Below are 26866 nucleotides of genomic sequence, written 5' to 3' on the forward strand. Positions count from 1 at the left end.
AAAAAAGAAAAAGAAAAAATGATATCCTAGTGTAATCCCATTTGACAAATGAGGAAAACATCTGAAAGAAGTTAAGTGACTTGTCTAAAGCCATCCAGTGAACAGTACCAAAGCTAGGGTATAGGTCTAGCTTCTAGGGCAATGTTCTTTGAATAAGACCATGTCCTCAGTCTCTCAGGTAAAATGGGGGGGGGAGAGTAAGCTTTCTAGTCATTGCATTTATTTCATATAGCTTATTATATGAACTTAGCTTTCTATAGACTATTTGTTCTCTGCCTAGCCTGTTGTTTTTTAACCTTTCAAGCATTATACCTTACACTTAAGGAAAAATCCAAAATTGTGGACCCCTCCACTTGGCTTTAGGTTAACCTTAAATTTTATACCGAAACTGGGAGAAGTCAAGGTGGTTAGTGATCATGTTCTGTGGCTCTGCTGTGTCCTGTGAAATGTCTCACTGTTGGAGATAGTTCTGAATGTTCATGTGTCACCTGCGGTAAATCCACCCATAGATCTCCTTTCATCCTTACTTCAATTCAAGTCTATTAATCTATTTCTTCTGGGAGAAGACTTGGTCTACATTGAAGTTTGAATTAAAAAAAAAATGGAAAAAGGGGACCACAGTACCAATGCTGTGTTATAAATCTTGTATAAACACCAATCAGACACACACAGTTGCTGTCTTCCTACTGTGGACCTTTTTGGGGGAAAACTGGGAATGGCTGGTATTTGTAAGGGTAATATAGTTTCTCTTTAAGGTAGGCAAGTCTAAAGGCTCTGATCCATCATTAAGAAGCTTTAGGATTAAAAATAAAGTACCTCTACAGAATACAAATTGGGGTTCTTGGAACAGTCTGGCACAAAAGGGAGCTCAGGAGAGGATGCAGAGGCAGGCATTGTTTGGCTTGTAACAAACAGAACAGCCATATACAAAATGAAGCAGCACTAATGACGCCTTCGCTGTTCAGCGTTCTCTCGGCTCTGATGAGAACCATCCTCAGGTTCTGGGTCATAGCGGTCCTCTGCCCAGAATCTTCGGCTCAGCCATGTGGTTCATCAGGGAGAGCTGAGGGTCCTGGGGCGTGCTCCCTCCACCCCCTTCTCCTCTGTCCTTTCTTCTGACTTCACTCTAAGGTGAAAGCCCAGGCATGCTTCCCAGCACATCCCTGAGACTCTATGTCTGTTTGCGCTTAAAGGAACAAAAGAACAATGTGGCAGGACCGAAGCTGGTTCTTCAGGATGCAGTCGTTTTGCAGCAGCGGCTGACCTGGAGGTTTAGTCTCTGTCTTCCCCGGTCACCATGAGGCTGGCAGAGATGGGGGAAGCAGCTGAGGCGAGCAGCCTCTTCTGGTGCAGCTCTTCCCACTTACTTCTGTTGGTGGCCACTGAATCAAGCATCGGCTTCAGTTTCGCATTGACCTTCACCAACGCCTAAAATAAAACAAAAACAGGTAACAGGGAAAGCAAGCTGCCCATGATTTTCTAGCTTTCACTTGTAGGGAGAATGGAAACTGGCTGTAAAAAATGAAAGTGATGATTACTTTGATCAACATGAAGCAAACATGTACTTAACACCATTGTGTTGTCTTAATAGAGCTTATGAAAAGGAGAAAATAAAGCAGGTGTCTGTGGATTATTCCAGCAGGTGCCAACTAATTTGATTATGATCCTGCTTTTATATCCGCATCAAGCTAGAAAGGAAACAAAATATCCAGGTCACAGGTGTCTACTGGTATGTATATCTCTGCCTGCTAGGGAGGGTCCAGATCTCAATAGACCAGGAACTGAAATTTTTACAGAAATAAACCTACCATTTGCTCCACCACAGATGACTATGGCTGGACCTGGATGAGAAAGGCTGGGTAAAATCCAGAAATGAGGAGGAGATCATTTTTAAAGTGCAGCATCTGGGAACTGTGCTAAATGTACAGATGCACATGGGACGATGTATGGAAGCAGACATGAAGGAAGAGAGAAAAAAAAGGGGTGTGGAAGAGAGGAACAGTTGGAGGGTGCAGGAGAGATGAGGGAAGAGAAAATGTAGAATGTGACTGGAGGCTGACTGACCACAAGGCTAAGGACTTAGCTTAGGACTCATGGGCCTCACCTGCAGGAGACCCTTCTGATTTTTTTTTTTTTTGTACATAATTTTATGTTATTTTTAAAAAAGGGTCCCCTTGGAGTTCCCATCTCGGCTCAGTGGAAATGAATCTGACTAGTTTCGTGAGGATGCAGGTTCGATCCCCCGCCTCGATTAGTGGGTTAAGGATCCTGCATGGCCGTGAGCTGTGGTGTAGGTCGCAGACACAGCTTGGATCTGTTGTTGCTGTGGTGTAGGCCAACAGCTAAAGCTCCGATTTGAACCCTAGCCTGGGAACCTCCATATGACTAAAACAAGGGTCACCGAGCCGTGGGGGTTTGGCCCAGGGAAAGGTAATGGTCCCACTTTATGCCTTGGGTTCTGTGGCCACAGAGTAGACTCCCGTCCCATGGAGACACCCTCTGGTGCATCCCATTCAATCCAAGGGCAACAAAAGGTGACCATGTAACCAAACCTCCTCTGGAAAAGCCTTCTCCAAGCATGAGCACGACAGGTGCTCCAGAACAAAGAACTCCAGCAGGAAGAATAGCTCTTTCTATCAAGGATGGAGTCCTCTCAGTGCGACTTCAAACCACCTGTTAGGAGGACCTTCTATAGCCCCTCCAATAACCCTCCACTCTGGGAGCTTCAGGGGTATGAGTGAAATGTGACTAGATGTAAGTTGGGTGGGGGTCGAAAGCCCAGAAATAATCAAATAATCAGGGATCCTACTGAGTGGTGAACACTTCACCCCAGCCGAGGTGGCGTCCCTTCACGTTCATGCCCTTAAACAGCATGGTCTGTCTTTTATAGGCAATATTTGTCACACCAAGCAACATCTAATTTGAAAACAGATGTATTAGTTATTCCATAGGATAATAAATCACAACAATATAATAATTCAGGCAGTGATCAAAATCCCCTCCCCTTCCATGAGAAAAACGCAGGTGCCGGTTTTCTGCTCCATGTACAGTGTTTTTATTTAGACAATAGTGGGAGAGGTGGCAATGAATGCCATGGTTTTTAGTGTAGTTTGGCACTGGTTCCTTTTCACTCTGATCAAGCCTTTTAATTAAACTGACTACTATAATTCCTATGGAAATTAGTGTTTATGTTATTTTCCTGCTACAAAAGCATTTCTCTAGAACTTATTTTTTTTTTAATCCCAGGAGCACAAATTGGAAATTTTTTTCTGCATGAAATGTAATTAAAAACTCATTTGATTACTATAGTTCTGGCTCTGTTTTACTTATTAAATTCCTGTAATCAGTTTTCTTTTATGAAGCTGCTGGGAAATGATCTCAAAAGCAACACATTTTTCTCTTCCTTGGCAGGTTCCCGAGCATTTACTAAATTACATTCATAGCACCTGCCCATGATTCGAATTACTCCACCAATTTATTCCTTAAACTATTTAAGTTTATTTGGCTTAGCCCCAAACAGATTGCTTCCCTTTATCCAGCTCTTTGTTCTATGTCTTGCTTTCTTTGTGTTGAATTGAAAAAAAAAAAAATTGGGGGGTTATGCAGATTTCTTAGAATTTCTTGTCTTTACATCTCATATTCTCCTTAATCACAAAGTTGCCATACTAGAATATCGTTTTGCTGTGGTCAGGGTCTGGTTCCAAGCAGTGGTAGCAAGAATCTCATCCTAAAGAACTCCTCTTGCACTATAAATCTGTTGTATAAATGCAGTTAGCCGAGAGAATATGGAACTATTAGAATATTAGGAAGGCAAGGGACTATCCACAAACCCAAATTCTAAGGATTACGTGCAGTGTGCCATCAACAAGATAATTGCTCCCAGTATTCAGAAAGATTCTGGTATTATTCCTACAAACTTCTCATCAGCAAATGACACCTGATGAATTCTGTGCAAATGTGTGCAAATGCTACTCGGATTTGTCTCATTTGACTAGCTCTTCTCTTAGAGAAAGAAAAAGGGGACCCATCACTGATCTGCTTACTCTCCACACACTCGCACAGGGAATCTAAAGGTTACGTGTGTGGTGCCCCCTCTGCCGAGGGATGCCGAGCCTCCTCTGTGACATCCTTGTGGCTTTAGCATTTGCAGCGTTTAAACACGTCTGGAGGCGGTGGACTCACTACCTCCCAGGCTAGGGATAAGGGTGAGGGTCCAGTTTACTCTAAGAATGTTGTTCTTTATACTAGGCTGAAATCTATATCCCTGTAACTTTAACCTAATGGTTCTTTCTAACCTTTGGGATGCTCTCCCTTTAAACTCGAATCTACTGGAGCCGTGTGACTCATGTGCTGCTCTAAGGGTAGGTTAGGATAGGATTTACTAAAAACCCAACTTGGGCTGTGCTGCTTGTTATCCCTTGGTACATCTGTACAGCTATCAAAGGGACTCCCGAACTCACTGCAGCTCCACCACCACCACCCATTCCAGACAGGACCCTGGACACTGCTCCACTAGGGTACCCAGCCCAGGGCACTAGTCATCCAGGTGGCTGAGGGACCCCACTTCCTTCTCAATCCTATTCACAGTCCATTGCTGGGTCCACTTGTGACCAGCATGCACAATTTATTCGAAAGTTTAGCCATGTTTTGAATAAGTAATACATTCACTAGTCCAATGGATACAAAGGGTCCAGCATGTACAGCGTTACAATCTCTCTTCATGCCCTGCCCCAGAGACTTAGTTTCCTTTCCTAAGGCAACTGATGTTATCAGTTTTTTGGGTATGCTTCAAGAAACATTTCAGGCTATATAAGCCTAAGTAGGTAGATTATGTATCTATGTATAATGCATTATAGATATGTATAATGTATATATGCATAATTAAGTTGATTCCCTCACCATTTGGGTGTTTTCTTTCAGAGAGGGGGTGAAATCAGAACCTTGTGGAACATTATTACAATGCTTGAGTGAGACTAAGTTTATTGAGCAGGAGTTAGCATCTGGAGTGTATAGAGAGGAGAGGGACCAAATTTCTATTTCTTTTGCTGGATCACCAAATCTTCTGCAGAGCTTAATCTGCCACCTACTGTAGTTTTCCTCTCAAAAATCATAGTTTTCATTTCTAGAAGTTTGATTTGAGTCTTTTTTTTTTTTTTAAATTTCTTCCATGACTGTTTTTCATGCTTCATCTTTCCTCTACTCTCTTGAACATATAAAATACAATAAATGTCTTGATATCCTACTTTTTTTTTAGGGCCTCACCTGTGGCATAAGTAAATTCCCAGGCTTGGGGTTGAATAGGAGCTGCAGCTGCTGGCCTACACCACAGTCACAGCAATGCGAGATCTGAGCCACGGCTGCGACCTATGCTGCAGCTCATGGCAACACTGAATCCTTAACCCACTGACTGAGGCCAGGGATTGAACCCGTGGATACTAGTAGGGTCCTTAACCCACTGAGCCACAGTTGGAACTCCTTGATGTTCTTCTTTATCAGTTCTATGAAATGTATCATTTCTTAGTCTGTTCTGATTGATTTTTCTCATTATTACAGGCCACATTTTCTTGCTTCTTTGCATGCCTGGTAGTTCTTGATTGGATATCAGACATTGTGAATTTTATGCTGTTGGGTGCTAGAATTTTTTTTTTTTTTTTTGCATTTCTTTAAACATTTCTCAGTTTTATTTGGGAATGCAGTTAGATTACTTGGAACTAATTTGATCCTTTTGAGACTTGCTGTTAAGCATTGCTAGGTGGCTCCAGAGTGGAGCAGCCTTTAATCCAGGGCTAATTTGGCCCCACTACTGAGACAATAGTCTTCTGAGAACTGTACCCAGAACTTCACGTATTTCAAGGTTTTTTTCTCAAAAATTCTGGCTGTGGGAGTGTGGACTATTCTCCCACCTGTGAGAGCTCAGAGGATCATTCTGCTTGCTCCTTTTTGCTGGCTCTTTTCTTAGCCTCAGAAGTGCACTCACGTGCATGGGGTGAAGAGCACTGAAGACTCAGGGGAGCTTTCAGGTCTCTGGGGTGGTCTTGCAGCAGAGGGTTCTCTGTTGCTCTCTTCTCTGTTGCTCTCACATCCTCAGTCTTCCCAGATGCCTGGCTCTGCCTCCTCAGCTCAGTGAAACCACTGGGCTCTGCCTGGGTTCCCCTCCCTGTGCTGCCTCGTGGACACCCTCCCCAGGGAGTAAGCTGGGCCCATTTCATTTGTTCCCCTTTCTCAGGTGTTACTATATTGTGTTGCCTGTTGTCCACTATCTGACAATGGTTGTTTTACGTATTTTTCTGGTTTTTTGGCATTTTCTTTCCCCCGTTACACTGTCATGGTTCAGCAGTGGAAATCTCTATCATTGGTTTCAAACCACTCTGTCCTGGGTACTAGCCACGAGCTCCAAGGGAGAGTGGAAACAAGGCCTTGTGTCTTTGGATCTTTAGCTCTGAGCTCAGTGGCTCCCCTGGAAAAATGGCCCTCCTCCCCTCCACCCATGGAATTGTGGCAAGAAGACAGGGAAAGGCCAGAACAGCTGTCAGAGGCCACTAGTGTGGTCAGGATGTTCTGACCTGCTACAAAATCCTGCTGTAAAAACAACCCCAGAATGACCCGCCTGGGAAATGAATATAGTATCTCTTTTCTTACCATTATTCCTGAGACCTTGTTTCTATCAGTTCACTAAGTTGCTGGGAGTCAGACTCTGGCCTTGCTTTTTCTCTGCCATCAAGAGCCACATCTCTTGTCATCTGGCCCTGTGTGTGCTTATTAGTTGACAATCACTTCGTGGAACTTGAGTGCAGGAGAGATGTTGGCAGATGTGGGACAGAGGAATAAGCAAAGAGAAAGCCATGCTCTTAGAAAAAGTCTCCATGCCTATACTCTCTGGCAGGAAGGGGGCAAAGAACTCCACTAAACTAAAACCAGATTTTCTTCGAACCTGAAAGTGTCCAACTATATCATTCATTCCTTTAAAAAAAACTTTGAGGAAATGATTTGAACTGGCTGCTTATTTATTTTTGAAAGGCCAAAGAGAGAAGATGGCTTTTACTTCCTGTTGTCGATTGACATATTTCCAGGCTATTGGCCCTAAGAACTAGAACTGTATTTTCTGCCTTCTTCCATCCCCACCTTATCCAAGAGAAATAATCAGAAAATAAGAGATACAATACATGGTAGAGAAGAAGGAAAATAAAATATTTTAAATACCAATTTTTGGATAAAATATAAAAATAGACTTGAATTCCCTCTCACATATCTTGTTTGAGGCAATATTCCTATAAAGAAGATGGGATCACTTTACTATTATGATTATTTAAATTCCTGAGTGGAAATGACAGAAAACCCACTCAGGGGTTGGTATTTGAAATGGAAAGTCATTGATGACTGACCAGCTGGAATCATCTCTGCTCAGAGCTTTGACAGGAAGGGCAGAGCATATGTAAGTGGTGACTGGCCCTAAATTTCTCTTGCATTCTTATGACTGGCCAGCCACATGTAAAAGAGCATTTCCAAGAGAGCAAGGAGGCTTCTACCTAAAGTATGTGACTTCAGAGAGAAGTGGCCAATTGTGCAGCAAATCCAAACTTTTAAATTAGTGAATTGCTGAACAGCTAACCTTTCTTGGTTCCCAAAGGTAACCATTATTCATGATTTAATCTAACATGGTCCTGAATTTTCCATGTCATGTTGCAGTGATATAGTTGGCCAAGAGCCCATTTGGCTGGTCAACCTTCTACTCTTCTATCGTGTTGCAAATGCCAGAGTCAGTGACCTGACTGCCCTAAACTGAACTCACTGCCTTCCTCTGAACCCTCCTCTGCTCTCATGTTTACTCTCTCAGGGAACTAAACATTAGCATCTCCACCCAACTGCCCAACCCAGAAATCTATGGGTGTCAATCCATGATGTCCTCTTCTCCGAATTCAAATCATCACCAAGTCCTCTCAATCCTACCTCCAAAGTGTCAGTCCATTGCTATTGCTACTACCCTAGTTCAGACTGCCCTCATCTTCTCCATTGCCTTAAACCTCCTGCAGCCCCCGCCACCTGGGCTCGCTACCACCTCCTTGCATCCTTTCCAATTAACTTACCACATTGTAGCCATCCTGGAGTGGTCAGTCCAAATCACACATCTGAGCTTGTGCTTTCTACCCTGAACCTTTTGGTGGCTCCCATTTGATATGAATGTGTTGTAAGATGCTACCAGAAAAGGTGAACTGTGATATCAAAAGAGAATTAAATCCAAAAACAAGGCAAAAAAGAACCATAAAGCCCAATGGAAAATTTGCATTACGGTACAAAAACAGAATTTCGAAATGCTCAAATAATCCCATCGAGGCTTCTAGAAAGCCCGAAATACACGTCTTTCTATGCACTTTAACAATTTTCTAAGTAAAAAAATAAGCTAAACTCCACATGGTGTGTTTGGCAGGGGAGTAGCTGAAGTGTTAGTTACTACATGTGAGAGCAGATGGAGCTGGCTGTGGGGTCCAGATGGGAGGCAGGAAACAGATTCCACCTAAACCTCACTCCTTCCCTCCCCAGTTCAATGGCCTTTGAAACTCAAGGTTGTGTAAAAATTAATTTGCATTAAATTGCTTAAGATAATGTATTAACTACATTGGAGGCTTCCAGCAGTTTTTAAAACTTGCTTCAAAAAACAAATAATCAAACAATAATGGTGAACATAGAAGCGAGCCAAGACTTCTTTGGATAAATATTTCTAGACATTCACATTAAAGATACCACCTTTAAAGTAAATCTTTAGTGTGGAATTTGCTCAAGGTGGAAAATTAATGATAATTGTTTACATATATCACACGTGAACCTATGCCAGGCACCGTGTATTATTGGATTCTCCGCAGGCTAGAGCACAATGGAGTTGAAAATGCTCTAGCCTTATGATTTCTGTCCCATTTGGGGACAGAGTCATTTACCTCACCAGGACTGTGGTACCTCTAATAGGGATTGCTAGCTGCCTTCCCAGTGTTCATTTTAGCCTCTCTTGAGCTTAGGAACGGCCGGGGGGCGGGGTGCAAGCAGAATTCAGAAGGAAGAGCTTCTGAGAAGAGTCTTAAATGGGAGTTTATTTAGCTAAGGGGTGGATCTTTTTGCCCTTGTGCCTATCTCCTTCTAGCTGCTGGAAGCCATTAACATGATGGCTTGAACTACAGTGACCACCTTGTGACTCTGAGGCAGCTTTGAGAATGGCAGCCACATGCTATGGAAAGATAAACAGGGACTGTATGTCTGATGACTCTGGTACTGCCATGCCTTAGCAGCCTAGAATTGACTTTTCTCGATTCTTTTCATTAGAGAAGAGTAAAAGTCTGTTTCATTTAAGCTATTGTGATTACAGATCTCTGTTACCAGTAGATGCATGCGGTTCCTCATTGAGACACTTGATGTCATGGTGTAGGTCTCTGTTTGATGGCTACCTGTGTAGGTGTCAAAGGATTCTAGGCATCTCGATACTTGAGCAAACTGATCCCCTACATCAGGGAGTTATGAGTTAAGTGTTTGTGGCAGTGGGTTATAAGTGAACTGTGGTGGACAGCAGAGGCTATACATTGTCTCTTTGCCCTTCCTCAGGTGACAATCCATTCCATGTGCTCCGAGTAGGCACATAATTCCTGAGCGATTGGATGTGGATGTGGCCCAAGCCAAGGCAATCAGAGGTCTCTCAAGGCTTTACCTGAAACTACTAAAAACGACCTTCTCTTTTGCTTCTTTCTTTTGGTGTAATAATACCTGTAAGGAACGCTCATTCTTAGAGCTGCCAGGGTGTGTTAGAAAAGCTTAGTTGAGAATGAAGCCAAAACAGAGGTAGGAGGCAGAGAAAAAGGGCTACTGTCTTATGCTATCCTTTGACTCCCCTAGATCCAGCCACATGCTGCCCAGCCAACTGGACCCCTAAGTTCTCTGGTTGCTTGAGCCAACAAACTCTCATTTCTGCTCAAACTCACTTGAGGGAGTTTCTGAGCTCCAAATAATGGGTCTCTGGCTACTGTCCCTTATTGTTCTCTGTCACACAAGTGACTTGAGAGTGAAACATCCCCCCACCCCCGCCAGACATTGAACTGGCCGCATAGGGAGCCTCAACTGCCCAGAATAAAAAGTTTCTGCTAATACTCGCTGGGCAGACATTTTTACCCAAGTTCATGTGAGTCAGGGACCAGCTAGCACCTGTCTCCCTTCTCCTTGAACCCTTAGTCTGCTGAACAGACACCTTAAAAGATTTCAAAAGGTTGCTCGGTCTTAACCTGCCATGTTAAGGGGACTCAGAAGACACCAACAGAGGATGCCAACTCCCTCTGGTGGCAAAGCTAGCAGGCCTGCTGCATTCTGGCTTCCAAGGGCTCCTGACAGCATCCATTTAGCCTGGATTTTTCCTAAGGACTAGGTGAACTCAGACAGAAAGGAAAAGCAGCAATGAGCTGCTGTCTTCTCCGTACGGGGAGTTCACTATTACTCCATGTTTAATTACATCAGGTGAGATTCTTTTTCCAGTTGGGAAAACTATTTTTTCTGTATGTGATATTAACTCTGCAGCAGTAACAGGCTGGCTATGGCTGATTTTTTTGCAAAGGCCAAAGAATATTGTCAGATCTTTCTGTTAGGGATATTTGAGATCTTAAAATCCAAATAATGTGAGACAGTTACCCAAAGAGCAGTAAAGATGATAAAGCCACCGAGGTAATGCTTAGTATGAGGAGGGCAAGCAAGCTCATTAGAATCCACCATAAGAGTGATGCAGATCTATAACCAGAATCCTAAGGGCATAGTCTACCCAAGTTATAACACTGATGTTTGCAGCATCAATGTCTAAGCTCCTGAAAGCTAATTACAGTACCAGTAATAACTTAGAAAGAGATCATTTTCTTTCCAAGGTTTGAAGCGGATTAGTAGTGCCTGTAAAAGTGAAAATGCTTTGCCACAAATTTCTCTCCCACTTTTCTTTCCCTTTCCATTCTCTTCCTAATCTCTCAGGTTACTTGTTTCGCTTATTTTATTTATATGCTCAAGAGATTCTTTTGTGGAGAATGATATTTACAAATGACATTAACTTAGGAATTAATGAGGCAGGAATTGTACTCTCCTTGGATTAATAGCATTGTTATTTCCATAAATATAGGCCAAGAATCTTAAACTCAAATGTCTAGAGGGCCAGGCCAGTGAAGTTAATGAATGAAATAGGCTGCACGATACAGCTGGGAGTGGTGGGGCCTATGGCAAACTGGATATGTTACTTTATTTTTCAGTGAAGTATAGTTGATTTACAATGTTGTGTTAATTTCTGCTGTACAGCAAAGTGATTCAGTTATAAACACACACACATACATTCTTTTTTATATGCTTTTCATTATGATTTATGTGTTTATAAATATACATTTGTGTTTCTATGTTACGCTTTCATATAACAGTGTTCAACTGAATGAAACATGTCTGTGGGCTGAATCTATTCCGAGGGCCACCCACTTGCTCTCTGGGAGAGTCAGTAAAACACATCTGGAATGAATGACTGAGTACTGAGTGTGTCCTGTGTTCCAGATGCCATCCTAGGGCCTCTCTATAGGTAAGCCCATTAAACCCCACAACAGTGCAGAGAGATTGGTGTTGCTGACCCTGTTTTGACAGATAGGAGACCTGAGATTGGGGAAAGGGAGTTAAGAGAGCCAAAGTTTACATGAGTAAGTAGACAGCAGAGCTGGAATGTCTGCCCAGGCCTGCCAGAGGACAGAGCCTGTGGTGCCTTCCTGCGAGGGATCTCAACTGGGACATGGGTAATGACACGTGTCTCGTCTTTGACTGGAGCATCCGGACAGCAGAGCAACCTTTCTGTCCTAGTGTCCTTGGCACTGTTTCAGGACAAATTCACAGGAAGCAGGTGGCCTCACTGAGTAATGAAGAAACACCACTTCCCAAACATGAGGTGTAGATAGTGAAACTTATCTGCGACTCATCTCCTCAAGCCTATCCTGGGAAAATAAAACAAAGGTTTTAAGTAGTAAATCATAGGAAGGCCTAGAGATGGTTTGTGTACATGGGAGCCAGGAGAATCGTATCTTGTTTTAATGAGCCCCTCTAGGATACCGTCCTAGGTTATCCCATTGGTTGGGTTTTCAAGCACATGGGTAGCTAATCAATCATGCTCACTGGGTAGGCAACATCTGACTTGGAAGGAATGGTTGCTGACCCGAGAGTCACAGCCTTTGATGAATGGGGCTTCAGATGAGAGGCGGTTGGAACATGTAACTAAAATGCAGCCACATGGTAACAATCCACCTCTCCCCCACCAGAATGTTCTCTGGTAGCACTGTGCCACTTGAGACTTTATATGTGTAAATAAAACCTATTGTTTTTGCAAAGTTCAATGTGTAAAAAGGACCATTTAGAGAATTTATTTTGTTGAACTACAAGCATTCATTTACATATCTTTTTCGTATACTTCTGATGTACCTCGAGTCCTAAGGTTTTCCAGATGTAATGGATAGGGTACGTATGTGGGAGAGGGTTGTCCGAATATGGAGTTACAATTCCTTGTCCTTGGTGTGAATGGTGTTCTGGGGAAGCTACCATCGTAGCCATAAGAGTGGATTCTAGCATATCCTGTTCATAGTTGCTCTTCTATCTTTTAGCTGAATTTGTACTAATGAACTGCTTAGCGAGTGCCACGTGAATCTGATGACGACTGAGCATGTGTGAGTTTAAAGGTGATCCTCATGCCCAGCACCAAACAGGACTCAGCTGCATCCCAAAGCCCTGGATCTACAGAGAAACAGGCTCAAAGCATCCGTGAGAAATGCTCTGTCTTGAGCTAAACATCCTTGGGGACAAAAATCCTCTATTATTTTAGTGGTCTCTCTCCATATGGTAAAAGAACCTTCTTTTTCTTAATTTTACAACATAATAAAGAAAGTAAGATTTGGGGGAGAAAGTATTGGAAGACAAAAATGGAATATTTTATACATATCAATTGAGGTGTCATTCGATGGCTTTTTGGTCCATAGGAGGGGTCCATTTAAGATCTGGTCAAAGTTATGTTATTGTGGCTTCTTTATTACCTACCTAACTCTCCCAGAGACTAAGATATGGGAAAAGTTTGTGTGCGTGGGACAGCAGGACCAATTCTCTGAGTATTTTTTATTAAATTTTTGAAGTATAGTTTAAGGAAGGGAACATTGAATTTTATGAACAAAAGCTCCCTAATAGGCAATATTTCCTATCTTTTCAATGTTGGGAAGTTTTACATTAACTTTCAAATTTGATCATGTAAAATTAAATAAGCATCCCAATAAAAAAACAAACTAGATTTGGTTTTGAGCTAAATTCTAAAACTTATATGGAAAAATAAACAAGAATACCTAGAAAATACTGAAAGAGTAATGGGGAAGGTTAAACTGGGGTTATCATTAAAATATATTATAAAGCAATATTAATTAAAATAGCATGGCTAGGCAAACAGAGTAGAACAGAATAGAAAGAGTAAAAATAAAATTAAATTTAAGGGAGTTTCCTATATGATGAAGGTAACCTTTTTTTTTTTTTTTTTTGGTCTTTTTAGGGCCATGCCTGTGCCATATGGAGGTTCCCACACTAGGAGTCAAATAGGAACTGTAGCTGCTGGCCTACACCACAGTCAGAGAACTCCTGAAGGTAACATTTTAAATCATAAGGAAAAAGATTAGTCAAAAGTTGATGGGAACAGTTCCCATCATGGCTCAATGGTAACAAATCCGACTAGTATCTATGAGGGTGTGGGTTCAATCCCTGGCCCTCCTCAGTGAGTTAAGGATCGGTGAGCTGTGGTGTAGGTCTCAGACTCAGCTTGGATCCAGCATTGCTGTGGCTGAGAGGTATGCCAGCAGCTACAGCTCTGATTCGATCCCTAGCCTGGGAATTTCCCTATGCTGCAGGTGTGCAGGTGTGGCCCTAGAGACCAATAAATAAATAAATAAATAAATAAATAAAATAAAAAATAAAAAGAAAGAAAAGAAAAAGAAAAAAAACTGATGGGAAAACTGGGTAGCCATCTAAAAACTAAAGTTGGATTCTTCTCTCACATGTTATACCCAACAAAATAAAGCAAAGCTAGATGAGTCACAGATATAAATATAAAAAATGAAACCATCAAAGGGGAGGGGAGGGAAGTGGGATGGACTGGGAGTTTGGGGTTAGGAGATGCGAACTATTACATTTAGAATGGAAAAGCAATGAGGTCCTGCTGTATAGCACAGGAAACTATATCCAATCTCTTGGGATAGAACATGATGGAAGATAGTATGAGAAAAAGAAGGTATCTATCTATCTATCTATCTATCTATCTATCTATCTATCTATCTATCCATCTGTGTATCTATGTATCTATTATATATATGTATGACTGGGTCACTTTGCTAGACAGCAGAAACTGGCACACTATAAATCATCTATACTTTAATTAAAAAATAAAATAAATGAAACTATAAAATACTAAAAGAAGTTCTGAGAATTTTGAAAATGTTATAATTTTGCAATGGGAAAGTCACTATCTATATGACATAAAATCCAGAAGTCACAACAAAAGATGAATCTGACTACATAAAAATCAATATATTTCTGTATAGCATAAACAAAGTGAAAAGAAAAATGACAACCTGGGAAAAATATTTGCCTCTTTTGCTATAGATAAAGGTCTATTTTTTAAAAACATAGGGAGCTCCTACAAATCAATAGGGTAAGACCACCATCCCAGAAAAAAAATGGGCAAAAATATGGAGAGTTTACAGAAAAAAAAAAAGAGACAAATGGCTCCTAAATAAAGCTATACTAAAAATATGATCAAACTCATTTATGATATGAAAAATACAAATTAAAACTACAATGACATAGACTTTTGCACCATCACATTGGCAAAATTCAAGTCTGAGAAAACGTGGTCTTGGTAAGAGTGAAGAGAAAGAGGCATCCCTGCCATTGCTGATAGAAAGAGAAATTGGTTCAAACTTCACAGAGAGAATGTTGGCAGTATCTATCAAAATTTCAAATGCCCAAATGCTAAATGCCCAGTAATTCCACTTCTGGGTATTTATCCTACAAATAAAGTATGAAGATTATGCATTTACAAAAACATTTATTGCACATTGCTTACAATAGCAAACTATTAGAAACAACATCAGTGTTCATAACTAATGAATAATTAATTATTGGTTAAATAATTCATTCTACATCTTTAAAATCTAATATTCTGTAGCCATCCAAAAGAATGAGATAGCTGCTGTATGGACACTGAAGAGGAATAATCTTTTTTTTTTGTCTTTTTGTCTATTTAGGGCTGCAGCCGCGGCAGATGGAGGTTCCCAGGCTAGGGGTTGAATCTGAGCTGTAGCCGCCGCCGGCCTAGCCAGAGCCACAGCAATGCACAATTAGAGCCACATCTGCGACCTACACCACAGCTCACCACAATGCTGGATCCTTAACCCACTGAGCGAAGCCAGGGATCGAACCCGAGTCCTCATGGATGCTAGTCAGGTTCGTTAACCACTGAGCCACGACAAGAACTCCAATAACCTTAAAAATATATTAGGTGTAAGAAAGCAAGGTATTGAGCAGGATATACACTCTGTTTGTATATGTGTACATGTTTACACATATACGATATACATGTGTATGTATATCTTGTACATATATTATGTATCAGCTATATCTCAATAAAAGAACAAAAGAAAACACTATTTATGGTTTTATATAGACTGTCTTTGGATGAAACTGGTTAACGAGGTTGCCCTGAGGGAGAGGAACTGGGTGGTGGTGGGGACAGGAGGGTGAAAGGACCACTTTTCTCTAATGCTTTTGTGCCACTTAGATCCTTTGAATTTTGTTCACTGGGCATGTACAAACTGTCTAACAATAAAACATTTTATTTAAAAGTTTAACATGAACTGATAAAGGAACTAGCAACCTTTGATCATATGTTAGAATTACTAAATAACAAGTCATCTGTTTATAAAGAAAGCTTAGGAGTACAAGGATAAAAAAGAGAAATACTTATTTCATAAAGATCAAAGCAATTTAGTGCTTTGCCACCATAATTCAAAAATTACCTCAGTACCTTAATGCATGGTGTGCCCCCCCCCGCCACATTCCAATAAGGGCCGACTACCTCATTGATCCTAAACATTTCCTCTGAAAAGCGATCAATGTCCCCTGACTGGCCATTAAATAGATTTTGAAAAGCTCTTCAATCCGTATCAGTCTCATATCCTTATTTAGTTCCTCAAATTTGCCCTCAGCTGGGAATCACGCAGGCGACTGTGATTCTGTTGTGTTCACCACTCATTTGAAGGGCCCCATCCATCATCATTTCTAGGCCTTTTCTGATGCAATGTAGCTTGTTCTTTGTCTTTCTTAAAAACTGAATGGCTGTTAAATTATCCATTTATCTTCCTTCAGATTTTCTGTTCGGTTTCTCCGGCCCTCTCAGGGCTGTCTTTTCTACCTTGTTTGCTGACTTTTCATTCCACTGCCCCTGCTCTTGGCGGCATCTTGGCTCACCACGCTGTCCTTCAAAACAAACTCCCTACTTCTGTCTGCTTTCTGTGAGTTCAAAATAGTTTTCCCTATCCCTCCCGCCTGGATAGCTTTGAAAACTTGGAGATAATATGCTTCAAATTTTATACATAGATGACAGGGAGTATTGGGAGAAAGCCTACACAGAAGGTCAAAAGTCTAGGAGTTTCGCCACCTTAAGTGACTTTTTGGGGTTTCACTTTCCTCATCTACAGATGATCTGCAAGCTTGCTTCTAGATGAACATTTATTTTACTACTGCAGTATTTCACTTCTGCGATGTTTCTGTTTCAGGTGCCCCAATAAGGACATAAGGTCTGTATTAACATTAATGCCTGATTAACACATCAATTCAGGCAGCAGTAGGTTCTACAAATCCAGGAGCCTGGATTTGAAGGCAGGAAAAAAAAAAAAAAAAACAACTAAGCTCTGTCACTTAATATTTGTGTGTTTTTAAACCCTCCAGCTTCAGTTTTCACACCTGAAAGGGGGATGACAGAAGTATTTAACTCAATATTGCTAAGAGGATTAAATCACATAATGCTTGGAAAATCAGTCTAGTGCCTGGCACATGGGAAGTGCTCAGCAAATGTTACAGACTCACTACATCTTAGTGAGACAGGCAGTTTGGCTACTTATTATCTAAATTTCCCAAGGAGGCTACTGAAGCTTAGAGATGATATTAATGATGATAACAAGAATAATGCATCACAGGTATGGAGGGCTTTAGTATATAATGTTTACTTTCCCAATGCATTTCCGCCTGTCCATCACCTTTTATTCAGACTCTTGGAAAGGTTGATATTAACTATCATCACTTCCATTTGCTCCAAGAAGAAAGTCACTTTGTAAGGCCAAAGGCTTTAAAAAAAAAACAGCAGAGTAGGAGTTACTTCCAGTCAAAGCTACAAGCCAGTGGGGATCGCCAGGAAAAGAAAGCAGAGGATAATAAGGAGCAGTAGTTTTGATGAACAAGGAGCAGGGATCTGGGAGAGGGTGCTTATGAACACAGCCTTTATTGCCTTATCTTAGGTCTCTTTTCTCATTCCCTCTGCCTTCTTCTCTGTCTCTGCTGCTCCTTCTCTTGTCATATTCAGTTTCAGCTGTTCAGACCATCTGTAGTACTAAGATCACAGGCAGCATGTTAAGTCAAGGACTTGGAGAATCATTCTTCCTTTTCTGTTATTTTATGGTTCCATAGTTTATCCATCCCTTTGCTGGTAGGAGGCATTCATACATTGAAACTCCCCTCAATTCACTGGGGCAATTCTGAGCAGTCAGTGTAACCTCCCTAGTCCCTCAGCCGTGAAATAAAGACAGAAATGCTAACGCCCGCCACAGGGCAGCTCAGGAGTAGGTCATTTCAGGGCACGCTGAAGGCACAGGATGCCAAGGAAACATAAGAACTTCCGAGCAGCTACGTGCTGCCACACACTTCCCGTCCTGTCACGACGAGGGCTGTGTTGCTAAGGGGGGCAGTCCTGGGGGGGGTCTCATGGCAGCTGAGTAACAACCTACAGACCCCACTGCTCCAGGCTGGGGGAGGGCGGAGGTTGGGGCTCACCGTGCTCACCGTCCTCACATTGTGGCCCAGGAACAGAGACCGGGAACACAAATAAGAATAATGTGCTAATAAAGGAAAATGCAGTGGGTCCTGGAGGCTGGAATATCTACCTCCTGGGAGGCAAACTGAGGTTTTACAGGGAGCTTGTCCTCTGAGCAGATTGCTATAGTCAGAGTAGGATTTGCTGGGGAGAAGAGGGAAGGGCAGGCCTGGCAGGGACAGCTATGTGAGCAAAGGCACAGGGCGTGGAATATGAGTGGGGGAGAAATATGGGACATGGCTAGTGGCCAGCAAGGGCAGAGGGTACAGAGCAAGGCAGGAGAGAAGGCAAGCCTGGTAAGGTCCAAAGCACTAGCTTAGCTCTTTGCCTCTCTGATGGCGAGGGAGGGTCTAAAGGACTCACAATCAGATCTGCTTTAGGAAGATAACCCTGGTGTTAAGGTGGAGGACGGACCCTGAGATGTGAAACTGGGGAGGGGCTGCAGGGCATGATGAGGGGCTGAGTGGAGGCAGCTGGCAGTGGGCACAGAGTCAGGAGAACCCTCTGGTATAGGAGGACCCGGGGAGGGGGAAAATTATGACAAGACAACTAGAAAATACCAGACAAGGAGTTCCATGGAGGCCCAGTGGTTAGGGATCTGGAGTTGTCACCAGTCACTGCTGTGGCCCAGGTTTGACCCCAGTCTCAGGAACCTTGAATGCCACAGCTGCAGCACCCCCCCCCCCAAATATATTAGACAAGAATAATACCAGGCATTTGGCACTGTTTTATAACATATTTCTTGTCTTTTTTATATTAGAAGTTTTTTTAAAGTTGTCTTTTTTTTCCCCTTTTTTTTGGCTACGCCTGGGGCATGTGGAAGTTCCCAGGCTGGGGATGCAATCTTCGCCTCAGCAGTGACCCGAGCCGCTACAGAGACAACACTGGATCCTAACCCGCTGCACCACAAGGGAACTCCTAAAGGTGTCTTTTGTCTTCTGCCTTTAGCCTGTGCTCCAAACTCCTTTCTCCTTCAGTTTTTTGACTTGCTTCCATTCCTTCCTATTGGAGGCATTCCTCAACATACTGTGGCCCTTATCTGTTAGCATATATGTAGGCACAAGACACTGAAATATGTTTTCCAGGCAGTGTGTAAAGTGGGGTGGGGGAGTAGGAGAGTTTGTGATTGTTGCTAGGGGGCTTCATTTTTGGGTGTCCTGCGGGGAGCTGAGGCTTTTGCTGAGGTTCCCAAGTGCAAGTACATTCAGATCTTTTCTCTGAGGCTATGTGTTCCCTTCTGCAGACATCCTGGGACGTTACTTCCTTTCCAGCTTCCAATATTTGAGGATATCTTATGTCCTCTCACATTCTATTGTCCTTGAGTGTTTATATCTTTTTTTTTTTTTTTTTAAAGAGATGCAGGAGTTCCTGTTGTGGCTCAGTGGTAATGAACCAACTAGTATCCATGAGGACGTGGGTTTGATCCCTGGCCTCACTCAGTGGGTTAAGAATCTGGCACTGCCATGAGTTTTGGTGTAGGTCACAGACACGGCTTGGATTCTGAATTGCTGTGGCTGTGGTGTAGGCTGGCAGCTGTAGCTCCGATTTGACTCCTAGCCTGGGAACTTCCATTTGCTGCAGGTGTGGCCCTAAAAAGACAAAAAAAGATGCAGTTTATTATTTCTTTTTCTCCTTCTTCTTCTTCTTCTTCTTTTTTTTTGGTCTTTTTTTCTTTTCTAGGGCCACACCCGTGGCACATGGAGATTCCCACGCTAAGGGTCAAATTGGAGCTATAGCTGCCGGCCTACACCACAGCCATGGCAACGCCAGATCCTTAACCCATTGAGCCGGGCCGAGGGTTAAATCCTAAACCTCATGGTTCCTAGTCAAATTCGTTTCCACTGTGCCAAGATGGGAACTCTGCAATTTATTATTTCTAATCACACCTAATAGCATTGATTCATCAGTCAATAAAATATTGGAAGGTGCTCATTTCAGAGTTATCTCAATTAGTAAAAAAAACAAAACTAAACAACCAAAAAAAGTAGGGGATGACTGAAGAAAGTATAAGTCATTGTTTTGATACTTGGCTGCCATTTCAAAGGATAACATGAAAATTATGTTAGGGATGTGGAGATGTTAAGTAACCAAAGCAGACTCCTCTTAAGCACCTGGGTGGAAAGGCGTTTGCACGTGGCTGACAGGACGAAGGGGCATCACAGGAAAAAGAGAATGTGAGTCCGTCCTTCTCCCCACAGTCCATCTGCTTTTGATGATTGGGGTATTATCTGAGGCCGTACGTGTTTTCTCTTCTGTGCTCTTCATTTTCTTCTCAGTTGTTAACATACTTATTTCCAGGCTGTTCAAAGTGCTGCAGGCCTTTTCTTTCTTTTTTCTTTTTTTTTGCCTTTTCTAGGGCTGCTTCTGAGGCATATGGAGGTTCCCAGGCTAGGGGTCTAATCAGAGCTATAGCTGCCGGCCTACACCCAGAGCCTCAGCAATGCGGGATCCGAGCCTCGTCTGCAACATACACCACAGCTCATGGCAACGCCGGATCCTTAACCCACTGAGCAAGGCCAGGGATCGAACCCGCAACCTCTTGGTTCCTAGTCGGATTCGTTAACCACTGAGCCATGACGGGAACTCCCTGCAGGCCTTTTCTATCCTACTCCTTAAAACTCTTCCAGCCTCTTCCAGTTTCCCAAGAAAGTTTATATCTTTAAATAAATTCCTTCATTGTTTTCAGAAGGATAAAGGAATAAACTAGAGAAGTCGATCTGCCATTTTTTTTTGTCTTTTCGCTGTTTTTTTGGGCTGCTCATCGTTAACCCTAGGAACCTCTTGGTTCCTAGTCGGATTCGTTAACCACTGCGCCACGACGGGAACTCCACGATCTGCCATCTTTTACTGGCAACATCAACTGAGTTGCAGGTGGAAGTGTTAGGTCAAGGACAGCTTGACATCAACCCTTCTGAGAAAGTACTTCTCTAGTGAGTAACCAGCTGAACAGAATCCATTAGCCCATTTGGAGCTCTAGGAACTGCTCTCCCTGAATCTTCACTCGGGTCCCCAGTAACTTCCCCTCTGAAGAATTCAGAGCTTTATTTTGTAAATGGGAGGTTTACAGAAGCAGAGCGCTGCTGATAAAATGGACTGGCCTTTCACTTCCTCAGGGCATCGGAGTGGGAAAAAGCAAAGTAAGGCTGAGAGGATGTGGCTTGGAAATTCTGGTTCTTCTATGTACCAATTGCTTCATTTTGGTTAAATCCATTAGTTGCTGCTGTTGCTGCTGCTGCTGCTGCTGCTTCTGCTTCTTCATCATCATCATCTTCTTCTTCTTCTTCTTTTTTTTTGTCTTTTGTCTTTTAGGGCCGCACCCATGGCATATAGAGGTTCCCAGGCTAGGGGTCTAATCGGAGCTGCTGCTATTGGCCTACGCCAGATCCACAGCAGTGCCAAATCTGAGCCACGTCTGCGACCTACACCACAGCTCGTGGCAACACTGGATCCTTAACCCACTGAGTAAGGCCAGGAATCAAACCTGCCACCTCATGGTTTCTAGTTGGATATGTTTCTGCTGCTCCCTGATGGGAACTCCTCATTAGCTTCTTTAGGTTTCAGTTTCCTCATACTATACAACTTAGACCATTAGACATTACAGGATCCAGGATGAAGGATTTTCTTCCTTCACAGAGTTAAAAGTCAAATTAAATTGTGTATGTAAAAGCACTTTATAAACTTTAAAATATAAGCCCTTATCCAGTGGCCACTATAGTTAATATTCAATAAACATCTGCTTACTGAAAAAGTATGCATAACGATACCTTTGTACCCTTATTTATACTAATATTGAACTTCTTTTCCAAAAACTCATTCTAATAGAAGTCTTTAACTCTGCTTTAGACTCTGGCTATCAGATTCAACTGTTGGGCCGCCATGTTCATTGCACATGAGGCTGAGCAACTTGCTCTCCAATCACACTGTCATTTAGCACCTGCTTGCGAAGATGAGGCAATGGGCCTTGAGTGATTTATCTAAAATTTTTATGGGTGCAGCTTTGATAACTAAATATAAGTAGTGATAGCTGAGGGCCCAGATACTCCCTGAGTTCTCTTAGGAAACATCTGGAGTAATCCAGAGGATTCTGTTTGGCAACAGCACCATAAAAGTGTTTTGTTTATCTCATGCCTCACTTCCCAGGAGCAAAAACAATGCTGACCTTCCAAATAAACATTAAATTGCAGAAATTTTGGAGAAGCAATTAGAATGCAAAAAATCATCATTTTTTTTTTGTTTTTTTTTAAATCTTTTTAGGTCTGCATCCGAGGCATATGGAGGTTCCCAGGCTAGGGATTGAATCAGAGCTGCACCTTCCAGCCTACACCACAGCTCACGGCAACACCAGATCCTTAACCCACTGGCTGAGGCCAGGGACCAAACCTGCGTCCTCATGGATACTAGTCAGATTCATTTCTGCTGAGTCACAACAGGCACTCCCAAAAAATCATCTTTAAAAGAGGACTTGATTCATTTCCTAGTGAAAAATGTGTTTTTCTCCGTCTCTCTTCTTCCCTCCTTCCCTCTTCTTTCCTCCCTCCCTTCCTTCCTTCTCTCCTTTTTCTTCTGAAAAGAGTCACAGAGAGAAGGCCAAGAACAAGAGGTAAGCTAGTGTTTAAAATATGCTTTCTAGAGGAACTAGAAAGTAACTGAAGTAAAGACAGCATTCCAAGCCTTGTATGGACTTGGGATTAAATAATTTTTAGCTTTGTGATTCCAAAGCAGAATTGCTTTTAAGAGTTATTTATGCTGGTCAGCTGAATAGGGAGAAATAGATCTTATCTTAAATTCTATCCTCAAAAGCCTTATTAGGGAGTATAATTCTTTTTACCAGATCCCAGCATTTTAATATAGATTCATGATGGCAGTTTTGAGCTCATAAAGTGTATATAAATAGAAATGGATTCCTACTATGTAAAAACAGTTTTTTTAAAAGTTGCATGAAATAAAGTCTATTTTATTTACAAGAATGTACACAAAGCTGGTTGCTTTATCAAGCCTAACTAATTTTTTAAAAGTGAAAAATTCCCTCTAAAATTAAACAGCCTGGCATGCCAGGTACTCAGGAAGAACTCTGAGCTATAGCCAAGGGTGTGAGATGCTTTCACCTGCCATAAATCATGCATGATGCAGGAAGCCCCATGAACCTGAATGGTTTGCTATTGAGGAGCCCTCTCTGCTATTCAGCACTTCATCCTACAGAGCACATTATTATTTCTTGTTTGTATTGATAACTCTTAGGCACTGAAGGATCTGAAAAGCCTTCTAAGTCAAAAGAAAACTCTATTTTATTCATGATAACTTCATATGTTTTACTATATTGTAATTTCTTGAAATCAGATGTTCACAATATATAATTTCTTGAAATCTGTGTATATGTTAGCTCTCCTTATTAACTTGAATATTAAAATAACTAGAAGACTATATTTTCTGCCAATGCTGGATAGTTGAAAAAGTCAAAGCCCTGAAAAAATTCATGGCTATAAACTGGTCTTTTTACACCAGAATTAAGGGCCAATTCAACCATGATGAGAAATAAACTACTTTCTAAAAAGATATAGGCCATATACTTCAGATTATGGGCAGGAATATAATAGTGCACACTCTGATGAAAGGTTTTATATATTTATAGGCGATAATTTAAAATGACATTACAATCTTATTTTGCACATTCCACTGCTTATTAGTTCTGTGGTCCTGCAGCCCATGATTCTTTCTTCTATTTCTTCATTTATTCAACCAACATCACTTTTAATGTTCTAGGCACTGTTCTGGGTACCAGGAATATGCTGGTCCCAAGAAACTAGTCTAACAGGGAAGAGAAACAGAAAAGATAGACGGAAAGATAACCACAATACAAAGTGTTATGTGTGGTTTGGAAGAAATGGGTAGAGTGCTACAGAAGAGAGGAGGTGATGGTTTCGGTTGCCCTTTTCTAGGCAGAAACAAGAGGGAGGAAGGTATAAGCAAAGGCAAAGGAAGACGGACAAAAGGGCTTGTGAGTCCTGTGCTTTGGGGCACATGGTGTGCATGGGTGTCAGGAGGTGAGGGGCCTCAGAATGAGAGGGCTGACCCCAGGAATCTGGAAGGTATCTGATAGATGGTGGTAGTAACCCAAGGTTTTTAAGATGCCATGATCTGATTTGTTGTTGTTGTTGTTATTGGCCTTTTTTTTTTTCTTGGTCTTTTTTTAGGGCTACACCTGCAGCACATGGAAGTTCCCAGGCGGAGCTATAGCTGCCGGCCTATACCACAGCCACAGCAACGTGGGATCTGAGCCCACTCCCCGGCCTCCGGCCTCCTGTCTGCAAGCTCATGGCAACGCTGGATCCCTAACATGCTACTGAGCAAGGCCAGGGATGAAACGTGCATCCTCATGGATATTGGTCAGATTCATTTCTGCTGAGCCATGAAGGGAACTCCTGATTTTTTTTTAATAAGGAAAATCATTTTGGCAAAAGTTTGGAAGACAGGGTATATACTACGTAAAATTGACATTGGGGAAATTAAGATTTCTCTTCCATTTGTATTTGGCTATTGGTACCTAGAAAATTTTGAACAGGTTTTACTACCAGCACTCAGACTTGGGTATGGTATATGTAACATGGGCAATAGTTTGAAAATATTAAACCAGTGTTTTTCCTCTGCTTGAATTGTGATGCTGTGGCTCCCCACCCATTAGCTCAGTAGGCTTTCCTCCTTCAAGCAAATGGTGGTTCCCAGTGAGGAACAGCAAACCACCATCATCAGGCTTTGAGAGAGAATAACTCTCATGACCAGATTTTTATGGTGAGAAAGGGGATTTCTAAATTCCAGAACTCTTAAGAACCAAGCCTGGCTAAGTCAGATCATCAAGTCTGACTGCAAAGCTCTGGCGTGGAGAACACACAGGAGACCACATAAGGCGGCTCCCCATCAGACTAGGAAAAGAAAATTCAAAAACTTTCTACTATGGGTATTAGAGAAAGGGGGGGGGGGAGGAGAGGGGGGGAAGTAGGGAGAGCAGGGAGGAGAGAAAGAAGGAGGAGAGACAGAAAGGGGATGAGAGAGGAGGGGAGGTTGAGATCACAAGTGAGTGTCTTGGCTCTGTGCTCCTTGGGGGTCAAACCCTGAGGGTGAGGGGAAGGCTTGTCTCTGAATCTCAGAGCCTAAATCAGGAAAATGACAGAACTTTCCTGGAACAAGTTGGCATTACCCAGGCAACATATTAGAAAGCGGAGGAAGCTGTTGCCCTCTGTTCTGCTGTGTGGACAGCAGGGTGAAAACCAGGTGACGGGAACTGACCAGGAAGCTGGTGGCAGCTGGCCATGAGAGCCTGCCGCAAGGACCAGGGTCTGCTCAAAGTGCTCGTCACACCCACACCACTGTCCTGGAGGCCAGCTTGGCATCACGCTGAGTCCGCTTCCCACAGGCAGTGGGTATACTCAGGATCCCTTTCCCCAGAGTCACAGAACAGTTACAAGGACAGGTGAGCACCCCTAGCACCAAGATGTCAGCTGGGGAGAAGAAATGGCTTTGATTGGGAACAATTCACCTTTTCATCTTCCCAAGGACTTGTTTTAACCAGAAGGAAGTGAGAGACTTTGTTAAGTACCAGTCCCTGAATTCGGCCACCCATCACCAGGAAAAGGTGGAGCCAGAAAGACAAATTATAGAGAATATAGGAAATTATTTTCTTCCTTCCTTCCTTCCTTCCCTCCCCCTTCCCTTCCATTCTGTTTTTCTTTCTTCTGGTGTTTCTGGAGTTATATATGATGTCATTTCATATATGTCCCCTTCTTTGTAAGGATGGATAAGAAAGTAGCCTCAATGATTTCCTTCTCTCATTCACAGGAATACTAAATGTTGTAGATGAAACATTTATAGGAAACTGATTTGTATAGTGTCCTATTTTTTTAAGTATGTGATGAATTGTCCTCTCTACCCACATTCCATTCCTTGTAGGCTTTTAAGAGGCGATGATGTTAGAGTCTCACCAGTCACTCTGTAGCTCACTTTTTCTTTTTTTTTTTTTTCCTAAATTGAACACAAAATATGACCTATCTAGGGAATGTTGAGTTGTTTTTCAAGTACTTTTATTGGTATCAGAAAAATTGTCTTGGAGCAGCACCTTACTTCTTCTTTTCCAGTTTATCAATCCTAACTCCTGGTTTCTACAATTTAAATGATATTTTAAATATTTTTACCTCCCTTCTTTCCAGACAACATATTAATAATTGCATCAGATGGAATGGATTTTCCAAAAGACCACTACAACTGAAGGCAAGAAAGAAGTCAAAAGTTACTATAATCATAACATTGGAATCCCTGTCTGTTGCGGAAACCCCACGACATTTTTATGAAGAGGCAACACTCTTGGCAAACTCTTCTTTGAATGGCAAAAGAGAACTATTCTGGCTAGATTCTATCCAGGTCAAGACCTTTTTCATTATCTGTCAAACACTCCAAAATCAAGAGCCAGGCTGGGATGAGCGGAAACTCTGATTATGTTTATAATAAAAATTAAATCCCTCAATCCTTAACCAACAGAAGATTTATAATGTCTCTGTGTGTGCATCATTGAAATTCTAGGTGCACTGAGGTTTGATTAAGTTGGGAATGAAGATAAAGGGCAAAAGCTCAGCCTGCTATTGCAAAGGCAGGCTCAGTGTGATGCTGCCACTTCAGGTTTTCTGTTTATCCCTAAGGCTGGTGCAGCAAGGACTTCAAAGTTTGATGGTGTCT

The 26866-nt window shown here is 42.1% G+C and overlaps 1 protein-coding gene and 1 long non-coding RNA gene across 3 annotated transcripts in view; one reads left to right on the forward strand and one right to left on the reverse strand.

Moving 5' to 3' along the window:
* Positions 1-363: 363 nt before the first annotated feature.
* PDE11A (phosphodiesterase 11A) overlaps positions 364-26866 on the reverse strand; it is a 424697-nt gene continuing 398194 nt past the window's right edge. For both annotated transcript variants that reach the window (XM_047772960.1, XM_047772959.1), the window contains exon 20: positions 364-1428. In XM_047772960.1, the coding sequence (XP_047628916.1) occupies positions 1273-1428 (156 nt within the window). In that variant the 3' untranslated portion in view covers positions 364-1272. The remainder of the gene's footprint in view (positions 1429-26866) is intronic.
* Positions 22667-26679, forward strand: LOC125123329 (uncharacterized). The gene is made up of 2 exons (XR_007134030.1): positions 22667-22745; positions 26344-26679. It is a non-coding gene; the product is annotated as an uncharacterized LOC125123329 (long non-coding RNA).

The sequence above is a fragment of the Phacochoerus africanus genome, chromosome 3 (genome assembly GCF_016906955.1).
Source record: "Phacochoerus africanus isolate WHEZ1 chromosome 3, ROS_Pafr_v1, whole genome shotgun sequence".
In the NCBI taxonomy this organism is placed as follows: Eukaryota; Metazoa; Chordata; class Mammalia; order Artiodactyla; family Suidae; genus Phacochoerus; species Phacochoerus africanus.